Source organism: Microtus oregoni, unplaced genomic scaffold (assembly GCF_018167655.1).
Source record: "Microtus oregoni isolate MIOR12 unplaced genomic scaffold, Mior012 000000F_ref0000247, whole genome shotgun sequence".
Taxonomy (NCBI): domain Eukaryota; kingdom Metazoa; phylum Chordata; class Mammalia; order Rodentia; family Cricetidae; genus Microtus; species Microtus oregoni.
In genome coordinates this window covers 6,610,134-6,630,982 of record NW_024543059.1, presented here as the reverse complement: position 1 = coordinate 6,630,982, position 20,849 = coordinate 6,610,134, and the positions used below count along the sequence as shown (strand labels likewise).

General features: G+C 36.8%; 1 protein-coding gene across 16 annotated transcripts in view; it reads right to left on the bottom strand.

The window, feature by feature from the left end:
• Picalm (phosphatidylinositol binding clathrin assembly protein) overlaps window positions 1-20,849 on the bottom strand; it is an 80,201-nt gene that overhangs the window by 16,963 nt on the left and 42,389 nt on the right. For 7 of the 16 annotated variants that reach the window (XM_041661002.1, XM_041661692.1, XM_041661093.1 and 4 more), the window contains exons 5-14: window positions 20,697-20,790; window positions 19,082-19,193; window positions 17,159-17,265; window positions 15,093-15,134; window positions 13,475-13,560; window positions 11,242-11,365; window positions 10,839-10,975; window positions 10,254-10,357; window positions 4,306-4,455; window positions 1,005-1,112 (exon numbers count right to left, since the gene is read on the bottom strand). In XM_041661002.1, coding sequence (XP_041516936.1) covers window positions 1,005-1,112; window positions 4,306-4,455; window positions 10,254-10,357; window positions 10,839-10,975; window positions 11,242-11,365; window positions 13,475-13,560; window positions 15,093-15,134; window positions 17,159-17,265; window positions 19,082-19,193; window positions 20,697-20,790 — 1,064 coding nt within the window. The remainder of the gene's footprint in view (window positions 1-1,004; window positions 1,113-4,305; window positions 4,456-10,253; window positions 10,358-10,838; window positions 10,976-11,241; window positions 11,366-13,474; window positions 13,561-15,092; window positions 15,135-17,158; window positions 17,266-19,081; window positions 19,194-20,696; window positions 20,791-20,849) is intronic. The other 9 variants (XM_041661772.1, XM_041661855.1, XM_041662073.1 and 6 more) reach the window with 2 other exon arrangements.

Genomic DNA, 20,849 nt, shown 5'->3' with positions numbered 1-20,849 from the left:
ACTCTAAACTGTATCCAAGAAAACTATGTAATTACATTATTTCACCTAAAAACAAAAATAAATAAAGGTTCTTCACCAAGGGCTAAAAGGTAAAAAATCCAACAAAGTCAGACCGCTTCAGGACTCAGCAGCATGACTGATCCAGGAATGCTAGAGCCTAAAAACAGGAAGTCACCAAGGATGGTGATTTCCAAAATAAAAAAACTTATTAGTTTCCAATTTCCTTTTCCTAGACAAGCCAAATTCAAAAAAGAAGAGTCAAATGAACCCTCAAATACAGAGTTATAAGCCTAAATTAAATGCACATTAAATAATTCCATACGCATATGCTTGCTTCTTATTTTTATGGATAACTAATTATACATTATACAACTAAAACACTTCAATATGTTTTAAAGTTAAAATTTAGTTGTTAACTGAAGTCAGTGATTATGTTCTTGTAGGAATAAAATTAGAACATTAACGTTTTATAGGGAATGGTATAAACTTCACAATAACCTGAAGCATAAAGCACTGGCCACATCCTAGACTCTTACAGTCTCGACGACAAATTAGCCCTGCAGTCACAACCTTTAACACACGCAGCTTTCTTACATATATGCTATCTAAACATGACAAGGTGAAGACACACTTGTCTTCAGTTTCAGAAACAATCTCACACTGTAATATGCTCATTGTTCGTTTCAGTTAAATAAAAATTATGATAACTGAAAAGTTACAGCACTTTACACACAAGAAACTGTTTTCTCTAATAGTGCTGTGGACCAAAAAAACAAAAACAACAACAACAAAAACAAAACAAAAAACAAAAAAACTTTCCCAAACTCTAAAACGCTACCAAGAAAAATATTCTTTGAAGTTCCCATCAAGTAAGTGGTTGGGGAAGAAGATCAATTTACTCCAATCTATAAATGCTAAAAGCAGTATGTTTCCTATGAAGACTATGCATTAACACACTAGCATATTTGGAATCAGCAAAAATAAAAAAAAAATATTTTTCTTACCTCCAGAATCCACCGTAACATTTGTAGATTTATTTCCAAACACAGACTCAAAGTCAACATTAAGGCCAGCTGAAGGGTGTGGCTGTGCAACTGGAGAAGGGCTGAATCCTAAGAAAAAGCAAAATGCAAAACGCTCAGCTTTCTACCAACTCTATTAATAGTTAAATACAGTAACCATATATTAATAATGGTAATAGAATGGGGAAAGCAATACATTCCTTAAGCAAAAAAGCTAGTTTTTGAAGATAATTTTTTTTCTCCAATACATCACACTTTTGAGACTAGTACCATAGTCCAAGTGATCCTCCTGCCTCAGCCCCCAAGTGTTAAGATTATAGGTGTGAGCCATCATACCCAGCTACATTTCCATCACCCACTAAGGAACAAAGAAGGAGCAACATGCATCGGATTATAGGTTTACTTCAGTCCAGAAGGGAAACCTTTGCTTGTCTTTTATATTAATTTTGCATCTGATAATATTTTTTCCGAGACAGAGTTTCTCTGCAGCTTTGGACCTTGTCCTGGAACTCTATAGATCAGGCTGGCCTTGAACTCACAGAGGATCTGCCTGTCTCTGCCTCCTGAGTGTTGGGATTAAAAGTGTGCTCCACCACTGCCCAGCTCTGATGATTTTTTTTTGGGGGGGGGGTTCGAGACAGGGTTTCTCTGTGGCTTTGGAGCCTGTCCTGGAACTAGCTCTGTAGACCAGGCTGGTCTTGAACTCACAGAGATCCGCCTGCCTCTGCCTCCCGAGTGCTGGGATTAAAGGCGTGCGCCACCATCGCCTGACCCCTCTGATGATTTCTTAAAACCTAAATTCATCTAGAACACAAAGGTCCTGCTCTCTCTCTCTCTGCCGACGACCTTCTGTATCCTGTATCTCTCTCACCTACTTTTTTCCTACTTTATCTCAAAAGTTATACTTTAAAAAAATTGTTATTACATGTATTTATTAGTGTCTGCCTGTGTGTGTATATATATATGCATGTAGGCATGCATTGTCACAGTGTATGTGTGGAAGTCGAGACAACTTCTGAGAGTTAGTTCTTTCCTAACAGAAAAATATCCCAAACTGGAATTAAAGGCTTTGTGCCACCAAGGCCTGGCCCAAGTATCTTTAAACACAGACCAGCAACATAGTTCAGTGGGTAAATGCATCAAGCTTTAGTTCAATTCCCAGGACCCACAGGGTAGAAGGAGAAAACCAACTGCAATGAGTTGTCCTCAGACACAGATACATGTCCACACTCATACACACTCATTAGAGGATTAAAGTCCAGGGCCAACCACTCCTGGGTTGTAGGTATACTTTTAATGACAATTTAAATGAAGGGAATCAAGTAGTGTGCACAAACACACAAAATTAGCTGGACTCTCAAAATAAAGTAGTGCACTAGCCAAAAACACATTCGCCGGGCTGGAGGGATAACTGAGTAGTAGTCAAGAGTATTTGCAGCTCTTCCAGAGGACCAGAGTTCCCAGCACCCATACCAAGTGGCTCACTGCTGCCTGTAACTCCAGCTCAAGGATATCAAATGATCTCTTCTGGCTTTCAAGGGCACTCATATATACATGACATACAGTTGTACACACAGACACATACACATGAATTAAAAAAAAAAAGACAGCCAGGCAGTATTGGCGCACTCCTTTAAACCCAACACTCAGGAGGCAGAAGCAGTCAAATCTCTGTGAATTTGGGTCCAGTATGAGCTACAAATCAAGTATGAGGACAAGCTCCAAAGCTACACAGAGAAACCCTGTCTTGAAAGAGAGAGAGAGAGAGGAGAGAGGAGAGAGGAGAGGGAGAGGGGGGGGGGGAGAGAGAGAGAGAGAGAGAGAATATCAAAGGAAAACAGCTGCTTTACATTATACAAGTTAGTAATATAATAATAAAGTCTCATGAAGATGTCGAAGTCATGAGTATAGACTAGAGCATAATAGGCATCTATTTACAAAATCATAATGTGCTTTAAAAAAGACGGGAGGAACACATCCTCAAAAGCAAGCAAGGGCTGGGATATGGCTCAGTAGTAGAGCTTGCTCAGAGTGCCCAAGCTCCTAGCTTCATCTCCAGTATCAATGGGGGCAGGGTGGGAAGTGGGTCTATTTATTCCTAACAGGTTTATAAAAATTCAGCCAGGTGTGGTAGGATATGCTTTTAATCCTAGTACTAGGGAGGAAAGTAGATCTCTTTGAGTTCAAGGACAGTTTGGTCTATATATTGAGTTTTCCAGGACAGCCAGGGCTACACAGTGAGAGCCTGTCTTGTACGGGGGGGGGGGGGGGGGGGGAATCCCTCCTGTACAAATAAATCAATCAAGTAAGTAAATGGTAACAGAAGGTTCGTGATGTATAAGTGTAGTATTAGGTTCTGTCTGGGTTTCAAAATAAAAATCCTAATAAGGCAGAAGAACAAGGGACTCAAGACGAAAGGGAAAGGAAGGAATGGGGATAGAGGTATTCAACTTAAAGCAATTTTTGAAAGAACACAAGGCTGAGTACTCCATTAAAAAGAGTAATAAAAGCCAGTATATCAACTTAATAAAGAACAACAAAAAAAACCCTTTCAACTCTTTTCAGCCAATTCTAACCTATCTTTGAATACCTAACTTTACAGATAAAGAAGAGGCCTACACAAAGATTCTAGCTATTTCTCCCCCCAGCAAATTTAGAATATGTCGTAAAACACTATTTTCTGTAACTCATGTAAAATTTTGACTTTTAATATTGCAATGGCAGGTTAGTCAAGTCGCTGTTTTAATTTATTAGCTAAAATGGAATATGTACTTTTCACTTTTCCCTTTGTCTTCAGACAAGTGATGAAGTAAAAGACTTAGGAAGGGGACTAAGGAAATGAACAACTTAAGGCGACATGAACTTATAATGTGCAATAGCTTTAATGATAAGAATGACAAGGGGTCTCCTTCCAGTGTACAAAGGTAAAAAACCTAAGTATACATGCAAATTTAGATGTTACTTTAAAATCAACTCTCTGAACTAGTAAACAGGATAGGACACAAGACACCAGTAGCTGGAGTGTCACCCTACAGCTGACAACAAAACCAAGAACACTCAGAATTAAAGGGGATCTGCTTTCTGAAACCTGCATTAAATACAACTAGGAGTATTTCAGCAATCAATTTAAGAATCTTAACTACATACATTATCACTCCAGTTATTTTAAAATTTGATGTTAAAATCCAAAGTAATTATTGTAGCACTATAAAAGTAATTAGCACATAAGTTAAAAACTTAGTATAAACATGAATTGGGAAGAAAAGGTTAAATGGTACTTTACCAACAAACATTTCATGAGTAGGTGTCCTAGTAGTAAAGGTGGGTACATCTGAAGAAATGGGAAGGTGAACATCACCACTACTTTTTGTGAGGAAAGGGTTTAAGCTTGGAATGGCATCATCAACAGCATCTAGAGTAGCAGAGAAAGGATCTGTGCGTCCAAGTGAATTACAGCAAAATGAAGAAAGGAAGCAAATAAATTAGTATTGTGATTAGTTGAAAGATGCAAAGTGAAAAGTAGTAGTTATATTATTATTAATTTTACTCACAAACACATTTCATCACTAACATCAAAGAACTGCATTTACCATATAGAAACCCTTAGGGGAACTGTCACCATTAACTACTGCAGCAGACCATTACAGTTAGACTTGCTTCTCCCACATTAGAAGCTAATACTCATACAGTTAAATAAGAGACCAAGCACAAAACATTCCCATACCACTCACCTTGCACCTGCTCTGGCTGAGTGTACTGGTTTTGATGGCACAACTACTCTGCTTACTCAAATCATTGAAATACATACTTGGTAAAGGTACGGCATGAGTAAATATGCAGAAGAAAAGCCATTTCAAATTAAGGTAAGAAACTGATTCTAATATTTGTAAAATTCCTGTTTAGGTTCAACAGCCAGAAATATTAAAGGGAAGAAAAAGTTTAAGGAGAGAGAGGGACCTGCTGACAAAGAAATGACTGTCCCGTTGTCTGGGAACAACTCTAAAAGTCCTGAAGTGGTTTCCTACAGGGTAACAAAGGAGGCTCTTTCCTCCTTCAGTTTTGTATCTAAAGTTACTCCTGAATTACAGTTTTCCTGTTCTTATGTCTCACTCAAGTCAGCTGTTCTAGTGAGGAAAGCCCCTCAAGACTGAAAGGTTTAACTAAAGGAGAAAAGAAAAAAACAAAGGATAGCAAACATACAGCATCATACTTTTATTTGTAATAACTAAAATCAAGATGATTCTACACATTTAATCACCAGCCTCTTCCAGTTTTACGACTACATAAATGAACAATAACCTAACAATAGCCAAAACTCTAAGGAACAGCTAGCTCACTCTGACAGGCACACTTCCTTTACTCAATCAATTCAAGGCAAACATTCAATAATCCTAAATGTAACTACTTAAAAACTGGAAAATCACAAGAAAATAACAAATTAATGGGTTTAATTAAAGCATCTTTAAAAAAATTTAATTCTTTATTGTAAGTAATGTCCTAGGAAGCAAGTATTCTTATAGAATATCAATTCATTGTAAGAAAATCACTTCTAAACTCAAGCTAATTAACTACTCAAACTCAAGATATGTTAACATCTTCCTCATAAATGTAAAAATGAAGACAACAAGAAAAATGAAACAGCAGTGAGACAAAGTAAGAAAAAATAATTCAGAAATAAACAGATATATAAGAAGTTGGTTTTGGTACTTAAGCCAAATGTACTTTGCAGGGAATCATGGAGTTGGCCTTGAGAAGAATGCATCATAGTCATGGTTCCTGGGGCACTGTGTCTCTCACTTCCTGAGAAATCAGGCACACCCTCAGCATTCAGCCTACCTTTGTTTCTCTGTGTCCCTTCCTTAGAAGTCAGAGAGCATGTATCACTTTGGCAGATCATTAGTCTTAAGACATACTTGTCTGGCTTGCAAGCTAGCAAGTGTCACTGTATCCTATTTTGATACGTGTATAAAAAGTCTGATTGCTTGGAATAAATTTGTCTCAGACTCGATCTTGCTGAGACCCCTCCAGCCCAGCCTGGTTTTCATTCCCAATGACCATATCAGGAGACACTGGTTTGGTAAATAAGCAAGGGCACTTACAACAATGCTGTCTATCCACTGTAGCTCCTCATACAATAAGGACATTTGAGTTTAGAGTTGACTAGTGGAGTTGGAAGTATACTTTGAAAATATTCAATAATGTAGAGTTTTAAAGTGCATTTTATTTTGCTGAGCAAATAACAAAGAAATGCAAAAAATGTACAACACATTCATAGCAGACCAATCAAACAATAAGTAAATCCAGCTTCTATTCTACTTGACAAATCCTACAATTAATCTAGACAGGGTTAATTAGCAGACAAAAATAATAAGCACAATTATTAAGTATAATAGTGATATTCAAGCTATTCCAACTTAAATTAGCTCCCAGACTGACAAATTTCAAAACTTTTTCTCTCTTGAGTATTTGCAGTGTGCTTGTGAGTGCAGACATTTTTGCCTCTGTGTGGGTATGGGTATAGAGACCTGAAGCAGACACCTGTAGCCTTCCTCAATCTCTCTCTCTAACCTAATTTACTGAGGAACTCAAAGGAAGTCAGAATTTGTCAATTCAGGCTCATGTATCTAGCAAGCTTGCTCATAAAAGATCTTGCTTCCAGTTAGCATCTGAAATCTGGAATAACCTACAGGTCACCATACCCACCTGGCATTTACGTAAGTTCTAAGGACCCAAACTAGTCCTCTGACTTGAACAGTAGCAAATACTTGAACCATTCATTGAGTGATCTCCCTAGCACTCTTAAAATTTTGAAAGATTCAACCCAGCATAAAACCTTCAACCTACATCTTGCCCTGCTGGCAGAGTGTTCTGGGGCCAGAGTTCTAGCAGAATCCTCATCAAAGAACCAGAGAGACTTCATCCAGCAACTGATGGGAGCAGATGCAGTCCCACAGGCAAATACTAGGCAGATATTGTCATTGTTCAAGTTACTGTACATGATATACTCAAAAGGAATTTAATAGTTGCATTACTTTGCAATGCTGAATATACTAACCTATAATTTGAGTCTGTTTAGAAAAACAGCTTTCCAGCTTCTTTATTTAAAATAAAAAAGGGCTGGCAAGATGGCTCAGCACATAAAGGCACTCGCCATCAAGCCTGTCAACCTGAGACTGCTCCCTGGGATCTACATGATGGAAAAGAAAACTGACTCCCAAAAGTTACCATCTGCCTTCTGCACTCATGCACGCGCGCGTGCATACACACACATATCAATCTCAATGAGCAAATACAATTGGTGTGGGAGGTCCTTCTGTCTACGTGTTACCTTTATTGGTTAATGGATAAAGAAGCTGCCTTGGCCTATAGCATGGGAGGAGGAAGGCAGAGTTAGAGAGATGCCATGGATCCGCCACCAGAGTCAGACATGCCGAAACTGTGCCGGTAAGCCACTGCCACGCAGCAATACACAGATTAATAGAAAATGGGTTAAATTAATATGTAAGAGTCAGCCATTAAGAAGCTAGAGCTAATGGGCCAAGTAGTGATTTAATTAATACAGTTTCTGTGTGATTATTTTGGGTCTAAGCTAGCCAGGTGGCCAGGAACCAAACAAGCAACCTCCTTACTATATATAACATTAAAATAAAATAAAGAGAAAATTAACATCTCGCTATAAGAGAGACTCTGTGCTTATATCTCTTTAGTTCTATGTGGAAATGGAATGTTATGGAACTGTCCCCTCCCTGCACCAGCTAGTCTGTTCTCTCTTTTCCCCTGGTCTTAGCTTCCACTCATGGAAGCAGGACTTACAGGAAATGAGTAATTATTAAAAAAAGAAAAAAACAAGCCAGAAGGTGAAGGCACATGCCTTTAATCCCAGCACTGGGGAGGCAGAGGCAGGCAGATCTCTGTAAGTTCGAGGTCAATCTGGTCTACAGAACAAGTTCCAGAACAGGCTCCAAAGTTACACAGAAGAAACCCTACCTAAAATAAATGGTAGAACAAAAAGGCTAATTAACTATTAAAACATTAAAAATAAAGGGAAGAAGTCAAAATTATTTAATGGTCTTGCTAATAATGCTAACATTTTAAAAATATGCTTATTTTCTATTTTATATTTGTATATATACACTAGCTGCATGTAAGTATATATGTGCATGCCTGGTGCCAGTAAAGGCCAGAAAAGGCTATCAGATTTCTGGAAATGGAGTTACAGGCACTTGTGAGATGACATATGAACCCCAGTAGGACTCCGACCCATCTCTCCAGCACCTGAGAGCTAGGAGTGGTGAGGCGTGCTTTTAGCACAGGATTAGAGGGTGGTGGAGACAGGAGGTACCTATGAGCTTGAGACCAGCCTGATATACTTTATTCCAGCATAGCCAGGACAAAATAGAGACCTCCCCCCACCCCACCCCAAGCCCCAAAAAGTACAACTAAGATTAAATAGAAAATACAAAAATGTATCAAAAAAATTCATGGACTGTTAGGACACCTTGTACTCTATTTTTATTTTAGTTAAGATTTTAATGTGTTTATGCCTGTGCCTGGGTATGTGCATGGGAGTATATAAGGAGGCTAGAGCTATCAGACCTCCACAAGTTGTGGTCTGCCCAACATGGTGCTAGGAATAGAACTAGGTCCTCTACAAGAACAGCATGCACTCTTAATCACTGAGCTATTTCCTCAGCACCAAGAAACTCGGTTCTTAACCTTTAATTTGCTGTCTAGTTTAATTCTAAAATAATTCTAATATACTTATTAAATTACCTTTCTTTAGAAATTACTCTCAAATCTCAGGATTTTGCTAAATTAAACTAACCTTAATGCTTACACAAAACTAGTCTAAAACCAAATTTTCTATAACCTACACTGAAGAGAAAATGTCCCCTTATTCAACAGAGTATTTCCTATACTAATTTATTTATATCTACATATAACAAGACGTACTCTAGGGTTGGGTGTGGTGGTTTCATCCCTACTATCTTAACACTTGGAGGCTGAGGCAGAGGGATTGAGACCAGCCTGAGCTACAGTGTGAGAACAAGGCTCAGAGACGAGACGTGAGCTGGACTAAGGTGGATGGAGGTAACTACCTCCACTAAGTCATTCTCCCACCTCCATATGTGCACTGTGGTGCACATGCTACTGCCCCAAACAATCACCACCACCAATGTTCTCCTAGTTAATGGTAGATAACCCTCACCTTCACAGAGTTTAGATTCTTATATATTAAACAGTATCTTAGGGCTGTTGATATAGCTCAATGCCAGATCATCTGTCTAGTGTGGGCAAGCCCTAGGTTCAATATTCAGTCCTATACCACAAAAAAAGGGGGGGCAGGCATTGGAGGGGAAGTGGAGGAGAAGTAAGAATGGATAAAAAGAAGCATAGAAACTGTATTTTTAATTCAAATGATTAAATATGAAAATCTTACATGCTGTAAAATTTAATACCTCCAAATGTTAGATGAAAGCCAATACAAATTTTAATATTTTATAATTTTCTACTTAGCATCAGTCTTCCTCAAAAAAATCTTTTTCTTTCTAATAATTTTGGTGACTATTTATAGAAAATATGCATACAAACACACACACACATACAAGACCATCCCATGGAGATGACCTGCAAAGCAGGCACCTCACTGAGCTGTGAGACACAAATAGTCACCACTTTGCTTTCAAGATGATGGAACTAAAAACCTACTCAAGGACAGCAAACATTGCTATTATTTTACAAGTCTAAGTTAAAGAAACATTTAAAACACAATTAATTAATTTAACTAAATATAATTAATTAGAAAGGACAAGAATTACCATGAGATACCTGGTTACAACATACTTCGCTGGCTGATAACACAATCTGAATTTACTAAAACTTTACCATCTAGATACACAAAAGTAAGGATTTTACCCACCACAAAATGTTTTTCTACACCAAAAGCAGTAATTACTGTATATTTAAAATTCACAATGAAGGGCTGATCTTATACTTTAAAAAGTGGTCATTCTTCTTATATTTTACTTCATCCTCCCTAAACCTTATTTTGTAATTAGCTATGAATTCTAATACTTCATACATAATAATAAACTGTCTTTAGGAGATAAAAATTAGTCTACTGCCATCTTAGTATTTCTCAAGTTCCCACATACCAAGTACAATCAAAACCTCTGCTACTTAATGGAGAGGCAGAAGCCTACACAGCATTTACACAGAATGAAAGCTTACCTCCCCATGTGCTTGCTACCTGAGGAGCGGCTGACATGGCATGGACAGAGGGATGAAAGGTCGGCTGCTGCAGGTCAAGCAGGTCATTTGGCAGCTTAGATGTGCTAGGAAAAATATTGTAGAAACTAGTTTTATTTCTATATGAACTCTGCTAAATTAGTTGGTCTTCTCTACTCCAAGCCAAAAAAATTAAAAGTGAAAAGCTTCAATGCAAACCTCAGAAGAACAATAATTCTGTAAAGGTAACAGCTGCACGCTTCCATTTAACATAATTATACAGAGGTCCAGAAAAATACTTGAACACAATGTGTTAAGTTTCTATCGAATTTGAGTAACAATGCCTTTTCTGGAAAGACTCAATGACTTTCCTAAGAAAACACCCATTCCCTTGTAGCATATTCCAATTAAACATTAGTAATTTAGCCACATTCCATTTCCTAAACATGTAAATATATCCATGTGACTTCATAGTTAGGCAGTATACCACTGCATTGCTATTACACCTTTCGTATTCATTTGTGATTACAGTATCATTTGAAGACACTCAGACTGAGTATTCAGAGACAGCCTTTGTCCCGGTTGTACCTGTTAGAAGAACCAGGGGTAGAAAACATGTCGATGGCTGGTGCAGTCATTACACCCCCTGCTGAGGTGGACACCGGAGAGGCTGCAGTTGTTAGAGAGGTGTGCGGTTTCTTCGCAAGTTCTTTTAGACGCTGCTCCTGTTGAGAAAGGAACTTAGTATAAGGAACCTAAAACTAAACCTGCTGGTACAGAAGCTGAAAAACAACAACAAACCATTTCCTAATTCTGCTTTAACAGCTGCAGGGTACCCCTCACTTTTCACCAAGCATTCTATGTGACGAAAAATGAAACTGAGTTTCAGCCTGTAGGATTGCTACACAGTTAAAAACTTAAGTCTGGCTAGAGGTTTATTTACATAATGATCCCCTCTACTTGTTCTTCACAAGAGAAAGCCCATACTTACCTTTAGTGCTTTTAAACGAGCCTGTTCTTCCTCTAGTGCTGCCTGCTTTTCCCTTTCATCCACTTTGGTCAGAGATAGGCCAGTGCTTGCCAAAGAAGAGACTGCATTGGAAAGTGTTGTAGCCCTGGGGTAAGAGAATAAAAGTAAACAATTCATATCTAGAACATAAAATAAAGTGGCCCTGCCTTTGACAAACTAAAATAACAAGTTTATAGACTTAAAGCTAGTACTTCGGATGGAATCTTCTAACCAGCAACCTAGAAAATTCCAACCATTTTAACACTGTTCACTGATTTGCAAAATCACAGTTTCTAGAATTAAGTGTCCAACTCAAGAAAAAATTTACAACACAGGAACACACTGCCTCTCTGAAGATAAGAAAGCAATAGGAAAGAGACTTCACGTTCCTAGGAGTCCTCACAGACAGACAGCATCAATGACAATTCAGTGTCCCCGAGACAGCTCCTACACTCTCAAAACCCTGGCTTTCGACAGTTCTACACAAGAAAAGCAGAGTTTGAGCACCAGAGTAAATCGTGCATGTCCAGGCCTATTTCCCACAACAGCACTCCCAAAAGCGACTCCCGGGGCTGTCGGGTTCCTTGAGAAGGAATATTAGGTTCAATTCAGTCATGAGTCTGTGTGGCACCTCCTTTCTATGTGCTTGCTGACCACATAGACCGCCAGAATTTTCTTCTCAAACCTATTACACATACACATTCATTACCTCTCACTAGCCATATCCTTTCCCCTTCATAAAGATCTATTCACACTAGATACCATGAACCAACATTAAATTCTAGGATAAAGAACTACACCTGGCCTCAATTACTCTTCCTTTTCCCACAATGCACATACTACTAACTGCTGTTGTAAAGCCATAAGGTGGCAAAAGCTAATCCAATTGATGTAAAGTCAGTATCGTACATGAGTTAATGAGAAGGCAATGGATGAGTCGCATAATTATGACAAAAATAAGCCAATGATGTCATGATAAATATCTAAGAGAAATTGGTATACCTAAACCACGTGAGTAGATTTTTTTATTTCTTCCCTATAACCAAATGGTCTCTAACATCTTAATGATTATAGTACTTCTAAAAGTCTACTATAAAATCAAAATCTTGCACAAAATATTATTTAAAAAATCACTAGTGGATTTTTCCCTTTGGAATTGGGGAGCTGATGGGGCTTGGAAGGGGAGGAGCATTTCAGGCTGACCTTACTCACCATAGAGACCAAGCTAAACTCACACTTGCCTTCTTCCTGCCTCAGCTTTCCAAGTTCTGGGATTATAGGTAAGAGCCATTGTACCTAACACTGCTTAAATTATTAATAAAAAGGGGAGAAATCAGCAAAATATAAACTAAAAACCAAAAAGAACCAAAGAAAAAGTCTCACTATATATTTTATATATTCTTTTAAATAAAAAGGTAAAATCTTCCTAAGAAAACGAGATAATTATTCAAGCAATTACTACACCTGACCTAAAAAAAAATTCTATTAGTAGATCATTATGAGATAATTTCTATTATTTTTAATTTACAAGGTAAACTGGGAAATTAGCTCAAGACTTGACTTGATTAAAATAGAACTTGACAACAATCAATTCAATCCCACCAAATGTATAAAAAATGAAATAAGATGTCAGACATCCCAGGCCTGAATCCTAGTATTACTACTGCATCTACAAGGGAGACAGTACAGGAGTTGAGCAAAATTAATACAAAATTATCTTTTGATTTTGAAGCATGATATTTACGGTGAGTTTTAATACTGAAACCACAATTCTGAACAAAGCCTTACTGTCATCACCTTCAAATATGTCAACACTCACTGACAGCAGGAAGTAAATACATTAACCCCTAGGGAGTCCTCTAATTAAATATAATCTTCTAGGGGGCTGGAGAGGTGGCTCAGTGGTTAAGAGCATTGCCTGCTCTTCCAAAGGTCCTGAGTTCAATTCCCAGCAACCACATGGTGGCTCACAACCATCTGTAATGAGGTCTGGTGCCCTCTTCTGGCCTGCAGACATACACACAGACAGAACATTGTATACATAATAAATAAATAAATATTTAAAAAAAAATAATCTTCTAGATAACTAAGTCAGGATAGAAAAACCATACAATGAGGACCTTGAGCTGGTTTCATCTATTCCTTCAAAAAAAAAAAAAAGACTCATTTTTTACCCTTCAAAAAAAAAAAAACAAAAAACAAAAAACCAATGTACCTGCTTGCAGCTGTGGAATCTTTGATTTTCTTCCCTTCCAAAGAAGCTAAATGTTGCTCTAAAGCATCAAGAAGACTGCTGGGAGCCTGAAATTACACAAATACTAGGAATTAATAACTATTACAACATTTTACAAATTAAATCAAATGTCATCTAACATGAGAACAACAAAAATAAATATATACTTCATGTATTTATTTTAGCTACCAAAAATAAATTATAATCTTTTATTGTTGTTGTTATTATTATTACTATTGGAACATAAACTACTTGAAATTACTAATAAGCATCACCAAAAGTGTAAAAACAAAAGATAAACATCAAACCTAAGAATCGTGTAAGAACCCAAGATTTTTAAATATTTAATATATGTAAAATTTTAGCAAAAACAGTATTAAGAATGAAACACATACATATTTTAATATGCATATAAAAGAATGAGTTTCAGGGCTGGAAGGTGATTCTTCAGCAGTGGGTAAAGACACTTGCTGCCAAGCCTGACAACCGTAGCTCAACTTCTGGACTCACACAGTGAAAATATGAGAACAGACTTCTAAATGTAGTCCTTACTTCCACACATGTGTGTTGGCATGTTTGCCTGCAGTCACAAATGCTACACACATAAAATTACACACACACACTGGGGGGGGGGGGATCAGATAAGGCTCAGCAATTAAAAGCACTTGCTGCTCTTTCCAGAGGACCTTAAGTTTGTTTCCCAGCACTCATGCAGGATGGCTTACAATCAACTTTAACCTCAACTCCAGGGGATTCAATACCCTTTTCTGGCCTCCCTGGGCACCTACACACACATGGCATACACTCACATAGACACATGAATAAAACAAAAAAATTTAAAAAGAAAAAATAAAAACAGCAAATGACCCAGCTGGAAAACTCCTGGTCATTTACTCTAAGGGTTCTAAACCAACATACCAGAGATACTTGAACATTCTTAACTGCTCACAATAACTATGATATGGCACCAGACTAGATGCTGCTCATCAATGCATGAATGGGTAAATAAAAATGTAGTGGAAATACATAGTGAATTTTTATTCACTGTAGTGAAATGACATCATAACACTGTCAGAAAAATGGATGGAAGCCAAACCACCAAGTTAAACAAGCCAGACTCAGAAAAGACAATACTGTTTTCTGCCGTATGTGGAATCTAGATTACAAAAGTTTATGTATATTTACAAATTGTGTATGTATGTCTTAAAAACTAAATAATTCCCTCCTGAAGGGAGAAGGGAATGTGAGAAGATCCACAAAGCCCCTCCCTTGGGCTAGATGACTAGTGTAAGTGAATCTGGCTGCGAGCTGGGTAGGAAACGCCACAGGTGCAGTTTTCACGGATCACTCATTACCCATGCTCGGGTGGGCGTTTCCACTGTGCAGCTGTTACAGTACAGCAGTGGACAGACAGGCCACCATAATAAGAAATGAGTTCATCATTCATTGCATGTGTAATAAGGTTAAAGAACTCTCCGGAAATACAGTAAAATGTTAAAAAGCTGTAAGGAAAAACCATACTCCTCATGAGAGAAATGAACCCTTCTCTTGGCACTGCAGTGCACATGACAGTGGATTGATGTTTTAACAATCTACTCACCTGGGACAGATCTGGAATATCTCCTCTGTCAATTCCAACTTGCTGCAAGAAAAAATGCTGTATTTAACATGTGGAATTATAGCAATATGAACATCACCTCTTCAACATGCCTTACAGAAGCACTGGGAGAAATGAGAATGACTATCAACAGTTCTCTGGGACATAAAAAAGAAGCACATCTAAAAGCACCAACTTCCCTTAAATTAATTTTCTTTTTTCATTTAAAAAAAAATGCTTCCCCTGACAGTCACCACAGAAAATCCTTCAGAACCTATTATTTGGGAGCCAGTGAGACGGCTAAGCAGAAAGGCACTTGTTGCAAAGCCCGACAACCTGAGTCATCCCTGGAATCACGTGGCAGAAGAACTGACTTCCACAAGTTGTCCTCTGACCTCAACACAAATGCCATGGCACTCAAGTGCCTACACACATAAATAAGTTTTTAAAAGTCTGTTTATTGTGGTACTCAGATTTCTCATGAATGTCAAGTGATATTTAACCAGGACGTAACTCTCTCCACAAAACCTCACTGAATTTTCAAGAGGTTCAGGCATTAGATAATTACCAGCATAAACAACTGCAACAAAACAAAATAAAAAACCTTCCTTCCTATTTAGTTAGGACTCAAATTAGAAACCTGTATTTCTCCCCTGACTATGTCTTATTTTCTAATAATCCTCTTTTTCTCAACTTTCAAGAGTCTCAGAATAAAATCAGTAGAAAATCTAATCCAATCCTATTTAGATATTAATAGCTCATCACTCAGACTTGGACAACTGTTCCCTTGGTATGCATTCCAAGAGATTACTGTTGCCTTTAAAAACTGAAGTTTCCTAACGGCACTGCAAGCCCAAAGACAGTCTCATGACAACACTATGCAACAGAATCTTTCATCTTAGATCACATGTACAGACAATGCATTCCACCTGTGTCTAACATGCAACTTGGAGATAAGGAAGGGCTTTTTTTAAATGTATGGCAGTAACTGTAACTACCAAAACAAAAAATGCAAGAGACCAGAAAGGGAAGTCAACAAACTAAAACTGACTTGCAAACTTTACTGGAATCATAGCATAAACCCTGCCTCTTCAGTTTAATATGTAGCTGGTACAAGGGACTAGGGGCTGAGGTCAGAGTTCTCCCTGAAAGACCTGTCTGAATCAAAGCAAGTGTCTACAGGCATCATAAAAAAAAGTCACCTCATTTGTTAAAGAATAAAGTTATCATGTCAGGCAGTGGTGGTAGCACACATCTTTAATTCCAGCACTAGGGAAGCAGAGGCAGATGGATCTCTGTGAGTTTGAGGTCAGTCTGCTCTACAGAGAGAGTTCCAAGAGAGCCAGGGCTACAAAGAAACTCTGACTTTTGGAAGAAAAAAAGGAAAGAATAAAATATCACAAGGGTAATAGTGCCTAGAGCCACTAACTTGGTAATTAATGTAAGTAATCAAAATATTCTAAAGAAGGGGCATTTCTGGCAGTGATGGATAAGAGGGTAAAAAGAGGGGGAAATCTTTATGCGTTGTCTCTGCTAGAATAAAAAAGGATGTCTGTAAACACTAGAACTGCCTTCTGTGTCAACTTCATAATAATTATTGAGAGAGTTATAAAATTACATTATCATATAACCTCCTCATACTCAGTAATTAACTATTCAAAATTCACTTATATAGGAGAACAAAAACACTGAATTACGTGACTCAATTGCAGGCCTGTCTGGAGGAAAAAGAACTTAGGCAGACATTGGGCATTTTCTATCACCTTAACACAGTAAGCCTTCAAAAATAAATGGTTACTTCTAAACACAGACATCACTGCCACAAGTGTATGTATTTGTAGAGATGTATACAATGTAAAAATAGAATAACTTTTCAATATCCCACATAAATTAAATATACAGCATGTGCATTATTAAATATTATGTCACATTAATACTGTCCAACAGAATTCAAAAGTACCTATTACTACTACTAGATATAGATAGAATATACAAGAATATTTAAATATTTCTTTCATTTGGATGACGATTTCGTCAAAATCCATACATATAAACAAAAGACAGCTTACCTCTGCAACCTTCAGAAACTCTGAGATTCTTGTCATTCTAGTCAGGAACTTCTTATAGATGTCAAGACCTTCTTTGCACTGGTTCTTTTTCATATCAAAATATTTTTCTGCCCAAAGAAGTAACAAAAATACTCTTAGTTAAAGTTTACTTAAACAGGAAAAAGATTAGGCCGTGTCTCCAGAAAGATCCTAATACTCTCAAAGAACTTACCCTACAACAAATGTAGTGCTAGATTACCTTGAACACGTAAGCAAGTTAGAAGCAATGCTAGGAGGGTTAGGATGTCAGCAACTGAGAACTGACTGGAGTGTACTGATATGACTATTTGTTCACAGGACTGCTATGGGATATTTATGTGTAAACACATGTTATTCCACTTAAAACACTAAAATCTGTTTCAAAATTCTTTACTAATAACATACCAATACTAACATTCTAGGATGGCAACTTCACCCAATGTCACTTCAAAAGCTCCCTTAAATTTCATCTGTACACAGCAATAAAGAGCTTCACATTTACCAATCATGAAGTCGATGACTATGACTTCCACAGCTTTGTATGAAAAATAAGTATAATTTACCTGTCCTCTTGGATTAAATTACCCCTCCTTATATTAATGTTGTCCTAGTCTATGGAAACCACATTTCAATAAACTTTCAAAGGGTCAGGCGTATACAAAATAAAAATACTTGGCATCTGATATTTAATACCTTCCTTTTCTACTCCATTGAAAGCTCAATTTAAAAAATAAAAGAGGGGCTGGAGAAGTAGTTCAGAGGTTAAAAGCATTTGCTGTCTCTTAACAGAATTCTGTCCCTGGCACCCACGTCAACCGTGTGCAACTCTAGCTCTAGGGGATCCATCTGGCCTCCACAAGCACCTGAACACACAGGTGTTGCACACACATAGAGATTAATAGACATTAACAATTAATAATGCATTGCTAATAATAATATATAGTGTTAATTATAATTAATAATAGTATTTAATTTTAATACCTGCATATTAATGGATTTTTATATTAATGGTATACAAAAGTATCCATTAATAAAAAATATTTAAAAGGTACCTTTCTATGCAATATTAACTATTTCAAATACATCTCGCTATGTAAGAAAACATCATAAATTCCTAAAACACCCCAAAGTAAAAAGTAACCCAAAAAAATGTTGCCTGGCTTAAAAATAATTATTAATTTCAAATTTAAGTTTAGGGACTAGGGATATAACCCAGAGATAAAACATAATTTATTAACATCCAAGAAACCCTGGAATTAATCCCCAGTACACATGCATGTGCCTCAAATTTAGGATAAAATATATATACACATACTAGTTTTACAAGGTTCATTGTAGAATAAATATTAAGGTAATATACTTTCTCTGAAACAAAGAACTAAGAGGCTTTTCCATTTAAGTACACATAACATAAAATGTATTATCATGCCTAACCTAACTTTACAGATTTAAGTATTTCTAAAAATAAATGAAACAGTCCAAAAAATTACAACTATATAAAAAAAAGTTTAACTAATAGCTAAATATTCTGGTTATAAAAATGAGAATTTAGGGCTGGAGAGATGGCTCAGAAGCTAAGAGCACTGATTGTTCTTCCAGAGGTACTGAGTTCAATTCCCAGCAACCACATGGTGGCTCACAACCATTTGTGATGAAATCTGGTGCCCTTTTCTGGTGTGCAGGTATACATGCAGACAGAATGCTGTATACATAATAAATAAATAAATAAATCTTAAAAAATTAGAATTTACCCACTTGTGTGGCTATACATGTAAATGATTATGTTCAGGAATAAACCTTTTCTCCAAATACATATTTGACATGTGTCAAAATGGACTTCACAACAGCATAAGCAACTACAGTATTACTAGTTCACAAGGTTATCTAAGATATCGCAGTACTTACCCAATAAATTAATGATTCCTTCATTATATGCTGCAAAGAGTCTAATTGCATCTTTGAACAGGAGCATGAAGGCAGCATTTATTACCCCATTTGTGAGTTCATTACTATTAACCTAGGGGAAATGGAAAATAAGATCAGCTTATCTCATATTTTAAATGACACTAACAAAATGAGTCCTTACTATTAGTAAGACAATAAATTAAAACACGTCAGCTTATTAGAAAGAGTGTACTTTGCCTAGGATATACATTACACATAAGTTTTCCAACACATGATTGTGAGAAATCAGAATTATAGGCAATTATTGTAAAACTCTAAGAAAGAAATAAGAAAGCAAACAAACAGCAAAGAGCAACTTCTGAACATTCATTGTAGTTTAGAATTTACTTAGAGTGAAAAGGCCATTTACCTCAACTCTTGAAATCACTCACCTACATCTCAAGCCTCTTATATAACTTTATTATAACACTAGAGGTTTACAAAGCGTGCACTAAAAACCTCTGAGAAGAGCAAGTAAAATTTTCTATACAATAAAGTATAACACAGACTCTAAAACAAGTAAATAATTTCATAGAAAAGACCAAACTATGTACTAAGTGAAACATACGTGGTTGGACCTTCTGAGTCTATATACACCAAAATAATGTTCTCTAAACAGCAGTTTCCTGTGTCTTCAAGCAAGAGCTTTTCTTCCTTTTTATGAAAGGAAAGATCTTAGGCTCTGGGAATTACGTTCTCTTCTGCAGCTAACCCAGCACTATATAAAACCAGCAAAAGCAGTATGCAAACCATTCAAGAACCTGCCTATGAGTCACTAGTGCTATTGTGAACACTGAAATTTTAATTTCATAAAATTTTTAAATGTCACAAAACAAAACCTTTTCAAATATATAAAAATGAAAAAATGATAAAATCATTCTCAAGTCACTAGTTATTATAGCGTGACACTTTCTAGTCTATGAAACAAACACATGAGTAGTTTGCTGAACATTTCCTTTAGTCAACACTCACTACCCAAATAACATCATTTAAAACTTACAGGAAACCTTGTCTTGAAAAAACAAAAAAAACAGCCGTGCGGTGGTGGCGCACGCCTTTAATCCCAGCACTCGGGAGGCAGAGGCAGGCGGATCTCTGTGAGTTCGAGGCCAGCCTGGTCTACAGAGCTAGTTCCAGGACAGGCTCCAAAGCTACAGAGAAACCCTGTCTCGAAAAACCAAAAAAAAAAAAAAAAAACTTTTTAGGGAATAAAATGCCAGTCACTATGCAAGTCATAACAATCTATCATAAATGAAATTTGAATCTCCTCTTATTTCTAAGTAGTTGTCATGCTGTAAGTCCTACCAAACAAAAGGGAAATATTGAAAAGGCTGTGCACGTTTTTTAAATCTACAGTTCCTGTGAAGAATTTTAACAAAGCACTTTACCCATCACTTGTTTTAGTCTGTATGAACTAAAATTCTAGCACCAAAGAAAGCCCTAACCACTAGCCAAACATTATTACAGCACAGTAAAAAATTATGAAGACTTGGGGTTAAAGTTATGATTATCTAACTAACTAGTTATGATCATCTAATTTTTAGTAATTTTGAATTACAAAAGCATATCAACTTACATTAAAATCAAGAAGTGCATCCATTTGGTTTTGGATAATTGGTACAGTTTTTAAGAGTTTTTCCGTGTTCATTGTTCTCATAACTCCATCAGCCCTATTAAGAAAATAAACCAAAATAATTCACCATTAAATCTCCCATTTGGCTCTCTATTT